Genomic DNA, 18,769 nt, shown 5'->3' on the forward strand with positions numbered 1-18,769 from the left:
CATTTCCATCATCACCACCATTGTCATCATACAATCAATTCATAGGAAGAAACTGAAACTAAGCAACCAGCACACACACACACACACACACACACACACAGAAGAGGTGGGATTCATTTTAAAAAAAAATTTTTTTTTAACGTTTATTTATTTTTGAGACAGAAAGACAGAGCATGAACGGGGGAGGGGCAGAGAGAGAGGGAGACACAGAATCGGAAGCAGGCTCCAGGCTCTGATGGGCCGACGGGCCCAGAGCCTGACGCGGGGCTCGAACTCACGGAGTGTGAGATCGTGACCTGAGCCGAAGTCGGACGCTTAACCGACTGAGCCACCCAGGTGCCCCAAGAGGTGGGATTCAAACCAAGGTGCCCTAACCTGTTGGGATGAGCACTGGGTGTTGTATGGAAACCAATCTGACAATACATTATAGGTATTAAAAAAACAAAACAAGGTGCTCTGACCTCAGCGCTGCGCTCTCACCATTAAGTCGCATTTCTGCTTGTCTCCCCCCGTGAAACACCACGGTTGGACTTAATGACCTCCAGGACCTTTGCCACTCAGTGTGGTCTCTGAACCAGTAGCACAGCATCACCCGAGAGCTTGACAGAATTGCCGAACCCCAGGCCCTACCTCGATGCTACTACGGAATCAGAATCTGAATTTTAAAAAGATTCCCCCAGGTGATTTGTGGCACACTGACGTCTGAGAAACCCCGCCCTAAGACGTTTGGCCTCTAACCTTCTCTGAACTAACACCTCCGCATGGGGTAAAGGGCCCCTTCCGTTATTTCTCCTCCATGCCCCTACCTAACCGGTCCACTGAAGTGAGGCTGGGCCGAGAAATTCTTCCATCCTTCTCAGAAGTGTTTTCTTGTTCGACAGATAAGGTCAAGTGCCTCTGAGACTACATGGCCTGTGGATGCCCAGGAGAGATGGGGAGAGTTTGAGGCAGATGGCTGAGCAGAATTCTGCACTTGCCAGGTAGGGAACGGTTGTTGGCTGGGTAAGTCTTCACCTAGGGAGAGATGCCTGCCCGGATGCCTCATCCCAGGTGTCCCCTGTCCCCTGCCCGGGATGCTCCTCCTCCATTTCTCACCCCTGGTTCCTTCCTGTCACTCACATCTCCGCTCAAAGGCCACCTCCCCAAGAAGCCTTCTTGACTCTCCGTCTAACATAGTCCCCGCCCACCCCCAGTCACAACCTCACCCTATTTGCCCCTCAGAACTCACCACTGTTTACAATGATCTTCTACGATTTTTTTAATAATCTTTTTTAAATTTACTTATTTATTTTGAGAGAGAAAGAGTGTGCACACGCAGGGGAGGGACAGAGAGAGACGGAGAGAGAGAATCCCGAGCAGGGATCCCACGCTGTTACCCTGTCGAGCCCAACGCGGGGCCCAATCCCACACACCACGAGATCATGACCCGAGCCGAAATCAAGAGTCAGACACTCAACTGACTGAGCCACCCAGGTGGGCGGCCCCCAAAATTATCATTTATGATTTTTTGTTGTCTGTGCTCCCCCCACAGAGGGTAGCTCCGGGCAGCAAGGCCCCCACGTTTCCGGTTTATTGCTGTATCTCCAGAACCGAGAACACGGCCTGGTACTTAGTAGACACTCAATAAATGTTTGTTGAATGAATAAACAATCTGAAGCCCTAGAAGAAACGCCCATCTGGTGCTGATATGTTTCAAAATCTAAATCACCCAGAAAAATAAATAGATGTAGGGCCAAAGGGCCCCAAAGGGCCAAAAGTTTTTTTTTTATTTCGTTTTTAATGTTTATGTATTTTGAGAGAGAGAGAGACAGAGTGGGAGCAGGAGAGGGACAGAGAGAGAAGGAAACACAGAATCTGAAGCAGGCTCCAGGCTCTGAGCTGTCAGCACAGAGCCCAACGCGGGGCTCGAACCCACGAACCATGAGATCATGACCTGAGCTGAAGTCGGATGCTTAACTGACTGAGCCACCCAGGCACCCCAAAGGGGAAATTTTTACATATCTGAAGTGGGAAACCATCTCAGGCTTGGTGAGGGAACTGCTTACCCGAAATAGCAGAACACAGGGGCATAGGATCACAGAAGCCTTTCAGCCGTGGGCTTGCCAACGGAAGTAGGAAGGGGGTGGGTACCACAGGTGATTACCGGGAACCTTCTGGAGGGAACAAGAGTAGAGAGATGTGCACATTGCCTGCTTTCCTCCGTGTCCTCCACCGTGGGCACCGCAGCACAGGCCCTAGAAATACCCCTTCTCTTTTGCACAGAAAGAGATATCGAGCAGAGAGGCTTTTCGATCTCTCTCAGAGACCGGGAAAATCTCCCAGGGCCCCCTTAAGGATTTTTAGGGAAATCCTTAAAGCACTTTCTGGGACTGGTGGAGCCTAAATCTGTCCTGGGAGGGCCAGCTGCCCGATGGCCAGCCAACCCATGAAGCCTTGGGAGCGGCATTTATGTATTAAAAGGCCACTTTTCGAGGAGAAATGCCGTGGATACATTAAGCTGTCGCCTGTTCTTTGGAGAGCCATTATTAATGGAAAACAATAGATTAATAGTTTTAAAACGCTTGTTCAATAAGTAATTTTTATGGCTCTGGATAGAGCCCATTAAACATTTCTGTGTGTTATTATAAAGAAGTTTTAAGCGTAAAATCATAAAGTCAATAATCAGAGAATTAGTCACAGCGGCCAGCCACAGGCCATTAGTTTTAGGCACTGTCAGAGACACCTGTGGCTTTCGCTGGAGAGTTTTCCTTTCACGGCAGTGCTTAGCAGTGCCAGGTGGGGACAGAGAAATGACGGTGCCTGCTGCCTTCCATGAACTTGAGGGGACAGCAAGCAGGTGTGAACAGCGGGATGCCAGGCAAATATTTACAAAGTGCAGACGTGAATGCAAAACTAAAATGATCCAGGTCAATTTACACATCCAGGCTGAGACACTTTATTTCCCCAGTGATCTCCTACCTTTCAGAGCCGCCCTCTGCCTGAGGCACGGCCTTGATCTCTTGCTAAAGATAGAGGTGGAGGCTGCATGCTCTTAAAAGGAACACATGTCACCAGAGAATCCCCCGCATAAAGGCTTCCAGGACTGTTTTCCGAAATAGTGTCTCCATCTTCCACCAAATACAGAATTGAGTCAAGAATTTGAAAATGAAACTGTGAGCTTAAAAAAATTTTTTTTAAATGTTTATTCTTGAGAGCGAGAGAAAGAGAGAGAGAGCAGGGAAGAGGCGGTGGGGGGGGGGGGGTGCGGGACGCAGAATCCAAAGCAGGCTCCAGGCTCTGAGCTGTCAGCACAGAGCCCGACATGGGGCTCGAACCCACAAACGGCGAGACCATGACCTGAGCCGAAGTTGGATGTTTAACTGACTGAGCCACCCAGGTGCCCCCAAACTGTGAGCTTTTTTTTTTTTTTTTTTTTAATTTTTTTTTTTAACGTTTATTTATTTTTGAGACAGAGAGAGACAGAGCATGAACGGGGGAGGGTCACAGAGAGAGGGAGACACAGAATCTGAAACAGGCTCCAGGCTCTGAGCTGTCGGCACAGAGCCCGACGCGGGGCTCGAACTCACGGACCGTGAGATCGTGACCTGAGCTGAAGTTGGATGCTTAACCGACCAAGCCACCCAGGCGCCCCCTTTTTTTTTTTTTTTAATATTTGTTAATGTTTATTCATTTTTGAGAGACAGAGAGAGTGTGAGTGAGAGAGGGGCAGAGAGAGAGGGAGACACAGAATCTGAAGCAGGCTCCAGGCTCCGAGCTGTCAGCACAGAGCCCGACGCTGGACTTGAACTCACAAACTGTGAGATCAGGACCCGAGCCGAAGTCGGATGCTCAACCGACTGAGCCACCCAGGCGCCCCCAAACTGTGAGCTTTTAAAAGTGACTTTAAAACAAAATCATGACAAAAGCAACACAAGATAATTACGGAAACTAGAGAAAACCCAAAGAAAACAATAAAAGGGACCCGTAATCTCTCTACCCAGAACGTGGGCCTCATTGAGAAGCTGACATTGGCACAAAGACTGGAAGGAGATGGGGGAGTGAGCCGTGCAGGTATCTAAAAGAAGGGAGCTCCAGGCAGAGGGCTCAGCCAGTGCAAAGGCCCTGAGGCAGAAGGACGCCTGGCTTGCTTGCAAAAGGGCAGAGAGGCCAGGGTGGCTGGAGCGGAGGGAGGGAGGTGAGGAAGTAGAAGTGGAGGTCAGGGAGGTGAGGGGCAAATCACGTGGGGCCTTCTAGGACCTTGGCGTTTCCTCGGGGTGAAAAATGGGGGTTTGAGCAGAGGCGGGACATGATCTGACCGAGTGTGGGAAAAGATGCAAACGGCTGCTGTGTGGAGTACAGACCGTTAGGGGCTCGGGAGGTAAGGGAGATGGTTGCTACAGAAACCCAAGCCGGGGACCAGAGTGGGGAGAAGGAGTGAGCTTCTAGATATGTTTCGAAGGTAGAACCTTTAGGATTTCCTGCTGCTCTGTACCTTTTCAGCCATGTCCTATTCCTACTGTTTTTCTCTACCCCAGATAAGGGACTTTGAGGTTTACGTCTGGGTGTCTGAGATTTCTGAGATTCCACTTGTAGAAAAGTGGCCTCTACAGGCTCAATCACACTTCTGTCCTTTGCTTATCGTAGGGACCTGGAGGGCCCCAACCACCTGAATTCTTTTCTTACCCAACGTGGCTACTTCCTGTATCCTGATCCTGACGGTGACTTTGTTTTTGTTTGCTTTTTTTAATTTATTAAAAAGTTTTTTCATGTTAATTTATTTTTGAGTGAGAGAGAGAGAGAGAGAGAGAACGAGCAGGGGAGGGGCCGAGAGAGCAGACAGCAGAGAGCCCGATGAGGGGCTTGAACGCACGAACGGTGAGATCATGACCTGAGCTGAAGCCAGACACTCAACCGACTGAGCCACCCAGGCGCCCCGGTGACTTCATATTTTGAGCTCAATACTCAGCCTGCTTCGTGCAGAAGGAGGTGGGTTTGGGAAAGATCAGGCTTTGCTGAGGTCTTTTGGGAAGCTTCCACTCAGGGAGACAAAAAGACCTAAGTATGAGTGCAGACGTCAAGAAAGGGAACATTGTATCATTATTCCTTCCTAGACACAGAGTGGGGAGAGACAGAAGAGAGGGGCCAAGCCCAGGCTCTGACCTCTCAGAGTTTGGGGCACAGACTGCCAGGCGCGTGAACCGACATCAGAGGCTGCCTCCTCCCGGAAGTCTTCCTGATAGTTGATCACCTCTGTGCCTCGAACCTGCTTCTATCGTTGCACCTGCTGCCCTGATTAATAACAAATCTCCTCCCACAGCTGTCTCTGGCTGGATCTGGGGTGCCTTGGGCAGGGTGGGAGGGGGTGGGGCATGCCCACAGCGTTGGCCTTTGGGCCTGGCACATAGTTGGTGCTTAGTCAGTGCTTAATAAAGTGAATAAGTGGTGCGGCCAGATTCGCAGAAGTTGATTGGCCTTGGCACTGACGGAGCATAAGCCTCAGGGCCCCTCACTTGCACCGGCCCCTTAGGTGCTCACAAGACCATGACTGTAAAGCTGGCAAAAGAGATTTTTATATTCTTTTTCCTAAAGAGGCCCTTCCCCCAAATTGCCTGAGCTCCAGGCGCCGCACGGCCTGGACCCTGCCCAGGGAAGGTGCAGAGAGGCGGGATTGGGGGGCTGGGGTCCGAGGGCTGGGCTGATGCCAGTCGGCGGGGGAGCGGACTCTTTTCCCTGACCGAGCCCAGAGTGTCTCCCGAGGGGGTCACGGTGGGGGGAGCGAACCCAGGACCTAACCTTTCCTTCTCTTTCTCTTCCTTTCTTCAGTTGCTTCCTCTTCCCACCAACCCATTGGCTTAGTCACTGACCTACTCGGAGCCTCACCTGCCTCATCCATCAAATGGGAGCAGGGAAGCCTACTTTAGGAGTCATCTGTGGCGGTCGAGGAAGCTCAGGCATGAGCAAACACTTGGTGCCTGTCAGGGGATGTTCCGGCACAAGCTCTTGTCCTGTCTGCCCAGGCTTGGCCTTCCCGAAATCTGCAAACGTTCCCCAGCCCCGAGGGCTTCCCGGTGGGGGCTGCGCTGCGGGAACCCAGAAGCCAGACCCAGGTTCCCAGGCCCCACAGCCTCGGTCTCCCTTCCCAGCCCTCTCCCTGACACCTTCCCGGCTGCCAGCCAGTTGATGTGAACCGTACTTGCTGTGAATAGTCACTGACCTATAATTGCAGCCCTATGAACTGTGTTTTCCTCTTCCATTCGCATGCATGAATTTTGCCCTCCTTCCAGAAAGCAAAATTACAGGTTGGAAATCAGAATATTTCAAACAGGAGTGAGAAGGTTGGAGCAGAGTGTCTGCTTCATCACGAAGGGTCCAGTGTTAACGTCCAGGCTGGGCCAGGGGGGCGTCTACTGTGGGCCCACGTTCGTTCAAGTAACAGGCTCAGAGGGCCGCCCAGGGGACACGGTGGGGCGACATCCCAGACTGGGCTTCTCTCCAAAGGCCACGGCTCCTGAGCCTTCAGACGTGGTCCGGCAGAGAGGTGGCAGCTGGAGACGCACCGTGGCCTTGCTCTCCCGCAGGCATTCGTGGGCACCGGCCGGGTGCCCGGTCCCCCTGGGCTTTGTCTGAGCGAGTTGGGATGGGATGCGGGGGTGGGGGGGGGGGCAGGTGCGTTCAAGGTGTCTGAACTAGCTGGCACGGGGGCCAGCGGGAGCACTGGGGCTGTCACCGAAGCTGCAACATTGTGCCCTCGTGTTCTCGATTGCTCGATTGAAAAAAAAAATGGCTGGTCTGGATACCCCTTGTTGACTGGGGTGAAGTCAAGGAATTGTAGTCTTTTAGGCATAAAAGGACCTCAGATACAATCAGGTGCAGTGTCCCCACTTTAAAGACCAGGAAGTGGAGGTTCCCCCCAAGGTGAGCTCCTTCCCTGCTTTGTGGGCTCCTTGCGTCAGCTTGTCAGCTTTCGCTCTAGTCCTGCCGGAGTCTCTGTGAGCTAAACAAGACTTGGATGGGTGGGTGGTTACAAATGCAAATGCCTAGGGGGGGCCAAACCCGCCCCAGAAATGAGTGTGCCAGGCTCAGGAGGCAGCACAGAATTGTACTCGTGTCTTTATTTAGCAAATACTTTCAAGGCACCTGCTCTGTGCTGGGCACTGTTCTAACTCCTTTGCGAATATTAACTCACTGCATCTCCATAGCGATTCTGAGCAATGGGTGCTATGATTATTGCCATCCTACAGATGGGAGAATGAAGCAGAGGGATTAGGAGGCATGCGGAGGAGGCGGGCTGTGAGCCAGGCAGAGCTGTGGCGGGGCCACAGCCGAGGCGGGCACAGGCTCCCACCCTGCTTCCCCCGCCGCCCCCCCCCGCTCCCTCCCCCACTCAGAAAGGCAGCCTCCACTCCACCCCAGCCCCATCTGGCCAGCCTTTCCAACTTTTCACGAGAAACTGGAAATCCATAATTGTATGTGAGCTCTTCTGATGTTCAAAAGTTGACTTTAATCTTGTAAACATGAAATGGCTCCAAAAAGGTGCTGGATTTGGCCTTGGGGGGATACTGGGGTGCAAGCCCCTCTGCCTGAGAGTCAGGGAAGACGGTCCTGGGGAAGGAAAGACGAGGGAGGGGAGGGGAGAGAAGAGAAGAGGTGTTGGGAGAGAGAAGGCCTCCGGTGACGATCCCCGTTCGTTCAGGGAGCATTTATGTAGCACCTGCTATATGCCAGGCATTGCACGGGTACTAGGGGACCACATTTGAATGAGTTGTGGACCCTTGCCCCAGGAAGAGCTTGTCGCCGTGTTCCCATCTGGTCTGAATTTTAACAAGAGCGCTGTGGCAGAAGGGAGCCCCACTTCTGGGGTGCCCCCAGGCCCGGTGACCTGAACTCCTCCTGGCTTGGGGCCTGGGCTAATGGGCAGACTGCTTGGCTATTCCTCTGCCTCCCAGTCTTAAGGAGCAGGACTTTCTCTGCCCACTTGCCTGGTGTTGGTCCTCCTAAGAATCTACCCCAGGATCCCCAAGCTTTGCCCATGGGTGATGACTTTTGAAGTTTCCAGGACGGGTCACTTCTCCCCCTGCACCGGGTCTGTAATTCTGGGAGCCACCGCCAGGGGGACGGTGTGGCCAGAGTCACCGGCACCGGGCCGGGTTATTGAGAAACGCAGGACCCGCCTCTGGCCCAGGCGCCTGCTTTGCCTCCAACGGTCTGCCTTAGAAGCCGCGATGTCCAGCCTCCTTCACCAAGCGAGGTGTGGGAGCCCGCAGTGGCCCCACGTCCCAGAACATGGACACAGAGAGGTGGGCAGCAGGCACGAGAGAGAAGACGGGTCTCTGCTGCCCTGGCCCCCCTCCCCACCACCCCTTGCCCCCCCCCGACTGAGAACCTCATCGAATTGACTGATTCATTCCTGGTGACTTCTGCAGCCGCTGCTTCCGTGCCTGCACCTTGAACTTGCATTAAGTTTTAATTAAAGCCGTTTCACCGGCCTTGCCCTTGGCTAAATGCAGCTATGGGCACAGGGCACATAGATATTTAATACTCTGCCTCTCCCCGCTGAAGGCGCAGGGTGCCCAAGGGTGTACCCGAGCCGTGCCCGCTAGCAGCGATCCGCGCTCTTGCTTAAGTGTGCCCACAGGCCCCGAGCGGGAGGCCGGCAATAACTATTCATTGCCCTGGGTTAAGTGTGCCCAGGGGCACCCGTAAACTCAATGCAGTGATTAGCGATTGCTCCCAGTGAAGGCTGCCCGAGGTCCTGCGGAATGTCCTCGGCCCTAAATATAGCCTCCGCGTGGGGCCTTAAAGGGCACGGTGCCGATCGCAAGTTCCCCTCCTTCTGGAAGCAGAATCGCTTCTCTCCTTAAAGCCTGGCCTCCGAGGGCTTCCCTGCCTTATTCCAGGTTGCAGCGGAGGGACGGGACGCGGGAGTAGCGGGCGGGCTCTGGTGGGGGCCCAGGGAAACGTCGCACCCTCTTCATTGCTCTCACCACACCCCGTTCCAGCGTCTCTGCTGCCCAAGTGAAGGCGGCACCTCCAAGGACAGGGAGACCCAGGGGCTCGCGGGGCGTCCTGACGGCCAAGGGGGAGCAAGGCTGGGCCACCAGGAGACCGCGCCGGCTGGGGTCTCCTCCCACCTGCTTCTTTCTGCTATTATTATTTCCATCCTACAGATGGGAGAATGAAGGCCCAGTCTGTCCCTGCCTCTGGAGGAGTCGGGGGAGGGGGGCTGGAGAGGGTGTTGTTGAGGCCACTCAGTCCCCCGGGCCTCCCCTCCCCAGCTTGTCGGGGCAGGCGTTGGTCAGGTGCTGTCCGAGGGACCCTCCGTGGGTCTGTGACTCCCTCCCTGCCCAGGTCTGAAGCAAACGAAAGGGGCTGCAGCAAGGAGAGAAAAGTGGGAGAAGAGCTGGAGTGGAGGGTGAGACCATGGCTGCAACAGGGGCTCCAGGGAAGGTTCTCTGCTCTGCCCTCACTGGCACCTTCCTCCCCATCTGCGAAATGGGCAGAATGGTGCCCCCCCCTATGGGGCGGCTACAGGGCTCATGGGCGGCATGGTGACCAGCCATCCCGGTCTGCCTGGGGCTTCCCTGAAAGTCCCACCGCAGGGGAACCCTCTCGGCCTGGGGTGGGTGGGTCACGCCTAAGTACGGTACCCTTGGCGTGCACGCCAGGCCCGTCGCCGCACTCTCTCCACCCTTCATTGCTGGACCCGAGAAGGGAGGAGAAAGGGCAAGGGAGGAAAACAGGTAGGAGGGCCTGAGAGACGGCGCTGATGGGAAGCGGGTCCCGAACCGTGTCTGTGCCGTGCACACCCGCTCTTGGCCCCGCCAGCTGTGCCTGGGATCCCAGCTGCCCCCTTGGCCGGCCCCAGGGTGGCAGCTGAGGCAAGACATTTTCCCTGGGTCTGTTGACACTTGAGTCCCAGAACATAAATGATTTTCTTGTCTTAATGAGCAAACAACCCAGCCGGCAACGCTCTCTCGCCGGCGTCCTGCTGAGGTAATTGCCACGCTTATGTGCTCAGGCAGAAATGTTTACTCGCTCACCTTTGCTAACCGCTTGCCAGGAACCCTTGCTCTCTCTTTGTTCGCAGTCTCCCTGACACTGCCCCTGGGAAGCGCCAGTGGCCAGGTAGGCGGGGCGGGAGCAAAACGTTCTAGAAGGCTCTGCCAGGCCCGGCGCTCAGGGACACTCCAAGGCAGGAGGTTCTGACTTCTGTTTTCCTTTGGACGGGCCTGGTGGACAGTGCCAACTTTTCTTGGGCTCGTGTCTTGGCAGCTGAAGCTGGATGCTTTGCCTGGTGCCCTCCGGGCAGAGCCCTGAGGCCATCCGGGAGGAACTCTGAGGAAGGGTCCCGGCTTTGGGTGGGAGGCTGGCCACGAGGCTTCCGAGGTCCGTTTCATGCTATGACTCTCCCCGAAAAGTCTCCAGTGATGGGGAGCTCATTCCTTTGCGAGGCCGCCTGGTTCCACAGGGCACACGCTTCCCTCCGGCTGATCCTAAGTCGTTCTCAGCAGCCTTCTGGAAGGACCTGGCCCTTTCTCCATTTTACATCCTTTCGAGTATTTGAAGTCAGCTGGCTTTCCCTTCCTCGAGTCCGCCCCTGAATTCCTCCTGCCAGTCCTTCTAGGATGGGGTCTGGGGACTCCCTCCTGTCCGCCCTCCCCCACCATCTAGGCGCCCACCTTTATTCAAGACCCCCATCGGCGATGTCCACGAGCACACTGCAAATGGATCAGAACACAGGACCCCGGTTATGCCTGGCTGGACGGAGTATGGGCTGCCTGGTCGGCATCCGTCGCCCGTAGGGGTAACAGCACATCCATTCTTTCTCGTGTGTGCTGCACAGCCTTCCTACTACGGGCCAGCGGCTCCTGCAAGGTGCCTGCTTCCCTCCGGTGTAAGGAGTGCAAGCATCCAGGTTGCCTTCCTCCCCGAGTGGCCTGCTGCCCTGCCTCCTGGTCCCGCCCTCCCCCCCCTTGGCCCTGTCACCTTCCCAAGTGTCCCCTTAGTGCGCCTTCTCCTGGGCCCCCTAGCGACCACGTCTCCTTGGCCTGACTGTCCTGCTTCTTCAGACCCCATGACTGCTGTTCCTTCGAGGGTTGCTCCTGGCTTCTCTGAAAGAGGCCAGGCACGGAGACCACCACTGTCATCACCCGAAGGCCAAGGCGAGACCTTCTTCCGAGGCGGGAGGTCAGTGGCGAGCGTCAGTCCCGCCAGGCTGGGGGGTGGGGGGCGGATCTCGTGGCCTAGCGCCCTCTGAGCCGCCGTTGGGGGGCAGCTACGAGGCCTCAAAGAGCAGTTTGCCGCCCCTCCGGTGCCAATTCAAAGGTCCACCTGGGAGACCGGCCAGATTTAGGCAGGCAGCTTAGAAAATTGGGCTCCATTAGCGTAAAGTGCTCCGCACGGCAGATGAGGGGCTCCTGTAATCACGCACTCAGCCCGTCCTGATCGCGGTGGCAGGAGCGTAATTATCATCTCTTTAAATAGCCCAAAGTTGCCGTGTAAGAGAAGATGGCTCACGTGACATTTGCTCGGAGCTCGGTTCCTGCTAAAAATATCCGGGCTAAATAATATTTCCTGGTGGCACTGGCGCAACGGTCCCTGACCTGAGCTGGGTGACACTTGGGGGTTTAGGCCGCAGGCCAGTCCCCCGTGGAGGGAGTTTGCTTCTGGAAGTTCAGAGGCCACTGCGGGGAGGGCGGGGGGGGGACACTTCTGCCTCACCAGGTGCTCAACACCTCCGAGGGTCCCCTGCCACTCTAACTGGTGAACGGCTTCTATGCCTGTTTTCTAGAAGATGCTTGCCCACCGGGTAAGACCCAGGAGCGCCCCTAAAGCCACCCTTTCTGGATTCGTCTCTCTCTCGTCCCGTCCCGTCTGTGTTCCTCCCTCCTCTGGACACCTTATCCCCAGGGCCCCACCCCACTTCGCCTCTTCGTCACCCCAGCCTTGACTGTGCCTCCCTGGATTGCTTGGGACAGAGAGACTTTTGCTGTTCCGGAAGGTATGAACGTGTATGGAGTACGGGTTGGGTGTAGAGTATGGATGAAAAGCAGAATCTTCTACTTAGAGGCCTCCTAACCCGGGGTCTCTTCTCTCCTGGGAGGTCCCGTGATCGGCTCCAGGGGGCCTGAGAATAAAGACAGGAGAAGGTCTGCACCTGTCAGCAGGCCCTCTGGGGCTCCGCGATCCCTCAGTGGTTGGGAACCCGATCCAGACCCTGTACGTAATAATTACTTCGTTCAGCCTGGGGTGTCATATAGAGAGGCCTGGAACCTGGATGAGTACTTCCTACCTCTGGGAAGTTTAAATTCTAAGGAACTCTGTTTGCAGCATTGGGTGGATCAAAGGCTTCATCCTGTGTGGGGAGATCAGAGAGGACTAAGACTTGACATCTGATAGAATTTTATCGTGGCCCAAAGTTCACGATGGAGCTCTGGTGATTTTAAGGCACAGGGGAGGGGCCTCGCCAAGCCCCCAAACACCTCTTTCCTTATCCATGATGCTTGAAGCCTTTATTTGGAGATAGGTGCTTTCATTTAGCCACTGCAGAGCGGGCTTAAAACGCCCCCATGAGGAGGGCGACACACGAAATTCTTGCTAAAGTGTAAACAATTGATCCGAGCTTTGTTTCTTAAGAGCAGCTTCGGTGAGGAAGGGGCACCAGGTCGCGGAAGCTAAAGGCGGTCTCCGTGGAGACATTTCTGCAGCTTCCGAGGGGGCAGGCTTGCTCCTGGCATCTGCTTCCTTATGGGCCTTCCCGGATGGTGGGGTCCGTCCCTGGATCTTGGGGAGGGCCTGTTTCTTCCCGCGAGATGGCTGCCCCCGTCCCCTGGACCGTGGAGAGCTCCTCCCAGCGTGTGGGTGAGCGAGTCACCGTGGGGGTGCGCCTGCCGGTAACAGGACACGTCACCCGAACCCTCTTTCCCTGGCCCAGTGATTCCTTCTCCTGTGACAAGCCTTCCCTTTCTGGGCCTGCCAGGTCTCACACCCCATGCGGTAAGCGGCGTCGGGCACGCTGGCGGGAAGTGGTCCGGGAACAGGAGGGGCCTGGGAGCTGAGTGGCGATGTGGCCACGGGCCCTGGACTCGAACTGCCGGGGCGTGGGGAGGGGCACATCAACTTCTCAGCTGGTTGCAGGACCTTGGCGAGTCACTTAACCCCGCGGAGCCTCAGTGTTTTCATCTGCAGAATGGGAATACGGGTGCCCGTGGGGGAGGACGGGGTTAGGAGCTCAGCAGGGTCCCTAGCACGAGGTGATCCGTTTTCATTTTGACCTGTGGGGGCTCCGCGCCTCAGCTCACTTACCAGACGGATCGGGCTCTTTGGCAAAGACGCGGCGTGGCTTCTTAATCCAGGACGAATGCTTTTCCAAGCATGGGGTGTGTCCTCTGTGCCAGGACGCCGGGACCCACGTCTTGAAAGGGGTCTTCGGTGACGGCACGGCCACCAGACAACCTGCCATTTGCAAAACCACCAGGAGCAAAGCCCATTGAAATACAGCATAAGGAAATACACATAATTCGCAAATGATGTCGATCACTTTCATCTCAGACTTCACAACTGTCCTCAATAGAAGACAGACGTGAAGGAGATTTAACACAGATGTGCAGAGTGCAAGAATGCCCCGTTACCAGGATATGATGTTTCGGTGCTGCATAAAAATGTAATTATATTCAGAACTATATTTAAAGATTAAAAGGGGGACTGCCTACCACATCTAGCCCCAAACTCAGAATTAGAAACAAAGGAAAAAAGCGGGGTGGGGGATGAGCTCTAACAGCCTGCTAAGAATGGAAATGTTTCTTGAAAGTTTTTACACATTTTGGCTGTCTTTATTTTAACAGTTTCCTGCAGCAATGACATTGAGTTTTGGAAAGGGAGGGCTAGATCTTTATCTGACACATATTCACTAAGCACTTGCCTGTGGGAGGGGCCTGTATGAGGCTGGTGGGGGGGGGTGGGAACAGAGGCCACCAGGTCCCCAGCCCTTGCTCTCCAGCAGCGTCCAGTCTGGAAGCGGGAGGAAAGAAATGTCCAGAGAGTTATAAGGGAGGGCAGGCAGGCCTGGGGGAGAGGACAAGGACCAGATGACCTTTGCCCCTGGCCTTGAAGAGAAGGTAGATTCTCTGGTAAATAAAATACAAAAACAACTCAGCAATGGCAATAACATCTTAGGAAGACTTTTTGGCCTCTCCGGAAAGATTTACACGGGGAAAGAATGTTCTCTGCCTCATTTTATTAATTTAATATCAGCAGCCAGAATGAATCTCCCCTCTCCCTGGCTCCCAGCATACCTTCCCTGCACCTCCCCTGTAGCTTCTAGGTGTTTCTATGCTTGTTACGGTTATCGGTGCACAATCCTGTGTCTCCCTCTCGTATGGGAACTCTCTGAGGTCAAGGACTGTGTCCTGTTCAGCATTTTATCCTTCATGGGACTACCACACTGCCTTCCCCTTGGTAAGCACTTAATAGATGCCCGTTGGACTATGTTTTCACCAGGAATTTTAAAAACACCGTTTCAGACAAAGAACATTTCTCTGTGAAAATATATGACTAATGAGCTGGAATATTAATGTACCAGGATTGCCTAAGCCCTCAGTGGTTACAGAGTCTTTTCTATTCCCGCCCCCCCCCACCCCCTCCAGAGTGAAATACAGGAGAAATCCTCATTATTTAATATCACAGATGTCAAGGGCAGTGGAAGCAATGGGCTGTCCAGCTTGGAGAAGAGAAACCAGGAGGGTGGTTAAGAGAAAGCTGTTTGACATTTTAAAGCAGAGGTTCTGACAAAAATGCCTCTAGGGGTCAGGCAGGGAGTATAAATGAGTGAGGGGAAGAGAGCCGGTGGCCCAGGTGACAGTGCTGAAGGCCAGGGAGAGGACACTGGTGGAAATGCCGGTGAGCGGGCAGACCCCGGGCCCCGCTAAAGAGAGGAAGTAGTTCTACTTAGCTGCAGCCCATCCCTGCCTCATCAGGGAGGCAGGCCAATGCGGCCAAATCTTCTGTTTTCCCAGGAGAAGCTGGTTACATTTTCTCAGTTCATCTAAAAAAAAATTTAAAACGCGGGGCACCTGGGTGGCTCAGTCAATAAAGCGTCCAACTTCAGCTCAGGTCGTGATCTCACGGTTCGTGGGTTCGAGCCCCGCGTCGGGCTCTGTGCCGACAGCTCCGAGCCTGGGGCCTGCTTCCGATTCCGTGTCTCCCTCTCTCTCTGCCTCTCCTCCGCTCTCACTCTGTCTCTCTCTGTCTCAAAAATAAAGAAACATTAAAAAAATAATTAAAAAAAATAGAAAATAAAAAAACATTTCAACCCCTCTGCAGGCTAAACCAAACGTGTCTGAAGGCATAAGCCAGAACCAGTAAGCTCTAACCCAGCAGTTATCAACACAGGGTGTATTTGTGCCTCCCGGGGGGACGTTTAGCGATGTCTGGAGATATTTCTGATGCTACCAACATCTGGTGGGTAAAGGGCAGGGGTGTTGCTGGACATCCCACAGTGCTCAGGAGCCTTTGTCACAGCAGAGAAGGATCTGGCCCAGGATGTTGATAGTATCAAGGCAGAGTCTGCTTCTGTGTGGTTCTTGGGGCTGGGCCCACGTATTTGGCCTCGACTAGCTCACAGATGCAACCGGGAGGTGGCATCATACAGGGGTGGGGACTTGGGACCGGCTGGTCTTTACAGAAAACTTAAAATTCTGTGATTCAGTTTCAAAAAGAGATTTTGACATTCGCATATGCTCAAAAAGGACTCCAGGTTGAAGGTCTGTGAAATTCGGCCGATGGGGGCAGTTCCTAACCCAGTGCTTGAATCTGAAGCTCCCAAGCCTCTATTTTCCCGTCTGTAGGAAGGCGGCATGGGTGACCCTTTCACCAGGGGGCTGGGGAGGATCTTGGCCCTTTGGGAGAGCTGACTCCTGCTTCCTTTCTGGAAAGTTCTAGAAGGTTGTTGTCTGCTTGAACTGTCACTCTGAGGTCTGCTCCCCCTCCACCATCCCCAGGAGGGGACACCCTTCCAGCAGGAAGGCCACCTGCTTCCTCTCCCCAGTTCTAATCTGCGGGATCCGCCGCCATGGGTGGCCTCTGGGAAGGGCTTTGTCAGAGCTTTGCTCTCAAGCCTTCTGATGCCGGTCTGTCCCCTGGCCTCGCTGCTACAACTTCCTCTGAAGGGCTCCATCCTGGCGAGGCGTTGGTGGACCCAGCCAGACATGAGACCCCCCCCCTCCCTTCACCGCCATTATTCCAAAAGGAGCCGCGCTCTGACCTCCGCCCAAGTCTTCTCCTCAAATTCAGAACAGTCCCCAGAGAAAACAGGGCCCCCAAGAGCTCCCACCTGAGGTCCGCCCCCCTCCAGCTGTCCTGCCTGGTTCACAGCCCCCAGGGCCTTGAGACCAGGCAAAAGGAGGTGGCCGGTAGGGTCCGCAGCTGTGCACACAGAGGGGAACCAAGGCCTGCCTCAAAGACCTTGTGGATGGAGCCTGGGGCCAGGCCTGGAGTACCGGCCTGAGGGCGCAGTTCCCACAGGCTGTCTCTGGCCTGTCGTCCTCAGCAGGGCCTAAGCTCACATCCCTTTATTTATGATATGCTTTCTCTCTCCACTGCTCTCTCGCTGAAGGGGCTTGGACCATTCCTGCAAATAGCAAAGCCTATGGAAGAAGAATGGTCCCCAGGCTCCCTCGAGGAAGGTGGACTTACCTAGACATGCCCCACCTTCAGCTGCTCTGTCCTTAGAGTCCATGGGAGCTGTCCAGGCCAGCCCCGGTCCCCTTGTCCAGTCTTCCCAGCCCCCACAGCCCTGACCATGCATTGTTCTCAGACATCTCCCCTCCTCAGCTCCTCTCTGGGGTCCAAACAGTCCAAAGTGTTCCTGGTCTCAAGGCCATCCATTTCCATGACATCTAGGAAGTATGAGGCCTGAGCAGAGTTTTGCCTGGCCACCAGGAAGTCCCCTCCTGCTGGGAATATTGTCAGGGGGGATGTGGCTGCCAGTTAGCCCGGCGAGGGGGACCTGGCCAGGCCAGCCAGGAGGTCCGGCCTTTGACGAGGTTGATGACCAGCCCAGCTGAAGAGGCCTTGGCTCCCTGTTGTTGCCCCAGAGAGCCCCAGAAGATGTCCTCCATAACGGAGGGCCCAGGGCCATCCAGGAAGGAGGCTAAGGGGCACCTCGGACCAGCTCAGGACACAGCAGGGCCGGGACTCACCCCCCTGGCTGGGAATGGACGCCACAGTCACGGCCCCACCGTGAGCACTCCCAAGGCATGATGGCAGCAGCCAGGCCCAGTGCCCGTCTGAGGGCCCCAGGCCCCGAGCCCTCGGGGAGGCACAGGGTGGGCCCAGCTGGTCCCCGGCCAGTTCTTCCCGCTGAGCAGCTACCGATCTGGGACAGCTCTTCTGGAGATTCCTCTGGCCCGCACCTCTAAGAAGCCGGCAGCTCCATTGGAGGCAGGGTCATAGTGAGCCTGAGGCCTCGAGTCAGCCCCTGGCCGGTGGAGCAGGCCGAGTGGGGCGTGATACCTGCATCCAGCAAACTCAGAGCGCATGGGCCCCCACAGACATTTCCCGGTCCAGCCTGGCTGAACCTGGAGACCCTTTCTGTTGACCAGGGGATGCTCTATCAGGAGCCCACAGAACCCACATGGGCAACCAGTCCCGAAAGTCACAGGGCTTGCGAGCTTCAGAAAAACGTGGAGGGGCTTCTGAGAGGCCCCCTGGCTGGGGTGAGTCCTGGGAGCGGCCCCGGGGATGCCAAGTAAAAGGAGTGGGGAGGACGATATTTGGGCATGCCTCCCACCTGCCGGGACCTCCAGCACTGGCGTGCGTGCCCTCTCACTGTTAAATGTGGTGAAGCACGGGCCGGGGGCGGGGGGCAGCAGTTAGGGGGTAAGCGTGCAAGCTCTGTAGCAGGCTGCTGGGGGTCAAGTCTTGGTCTCTCCACTCTTTGGCTGTGTGACCTTGGGCGAGACACTAACCTCTCTGTGCCTCAGTGTCCTGATCAGTCAAAAGTGGGGGTGGGGGGCGGGTGATAATACTTGGGGCTGGGAGGACGTGGACGCGAAGCCTGGGGCGCAGGCCCCTGCACACAGCATGTACTCAGAACCCGTGAGCCATCCCTGGGGTCACCATTCCTGCCGTTCTGGCAAATCAGAGCAGCAAACTGCGGGGCTCCCAGGCCCAGGTGGAGGGCGTGTTTGCTTATTCCAGGAGAGCATAGAAGCCTCCAGCCACGGCTCAGACATTCTGGGGTGGGGGAGGGCTGGGTGATGATAAGATCCTACAGGGTGAGACGCCCTCCCCTGGGCCTCAGGGGCCGTGACCCTAGGTCTCTAAAGGACCCCATGAGAGGAGAACGGGGAGCCTTACTGCTTTGGTTCCGTGACTCACTATTCCCTGCCTCCCGTTCCCATGGCAGCAGCTGATCCCCCACCGGCTTGGATCACTCGGGTGACCCCCGTTGACCTCCAGGGAACACCGGGGTCCCACATTTCCTGGCCCAGAAGCCCAGCTGTGGCCCGAGCGGGAACAGCACAGGGGGTGGTTCCCTGAGACGGTGGCACTCCCCCCCACCCCCCCAGTCTGTCACTGGAAGTGGGATTTGAAATACAGCCAAGGAGAGGGGGCCGCAGACAACGCCCGGAACGCGAAACAAATAAATAAATAAATAATCAGGGTTGTCTTGGCTGATAAACGGTCTCTACCTCCAGGACGACTTCTCCCCGCTGCCCGCCCCCCCCCCCCCTTCCTCCTTCTCCGGGCAGATCCATCCCAGGCAAAAGCTTAATAGCCCCATTTAAGG

General features: G+C 55.5%; 1 protein-coding gene across 1 annotated transcript; it reads left to right on the forward strand.

Annotated features, from left to right (window-relative positions):
- Positions 1 to 761: 761 nt before the first annotated feature.
- Positions 762 to 17,815, forward strand: CUNH1orf127 (chromosome unknown C1orf127 homolog). The gene is given in 12 exon segments (XM_053899173.1): positions 762 to 766; positions 952 to 980; positions 4,624 to 4,632; positions 4,635 to 4,715; positions 4,934 to 4,965; positions 6,223 to 6,408; positions 11,704 to 11,788; positions 15,825 to 15,837; positions 15,952 to 16,168; positions 16,832 to 16,872; positions 16,874 to 16,964; positions 17,580 to 17,815. Coding segments are annotated over 12 exon segments (939 nt in total). The 3' UTR covers positions 17,730 to 17,815.
- Positions 17,816 to 18,769: the final 954 nt, after the last annotated feature.

Source organism: Panthera pardus, unplaced genomic scaffold, assembly GCF_024362965.1.
Source record: "Panthera pardus isolate Hobbes unplaced genomic scaffold, ASM2436296v1 HiC_scaffold_11, whole genome shotgun sequence".
In the NCBI taxonomy this organism is placed as follows: domain Eukaryota; kingdom Metazoa; phylum Chordata; class Mammalia; order Carnivora; family Felidae; genus Panthera; species Panthera pardus.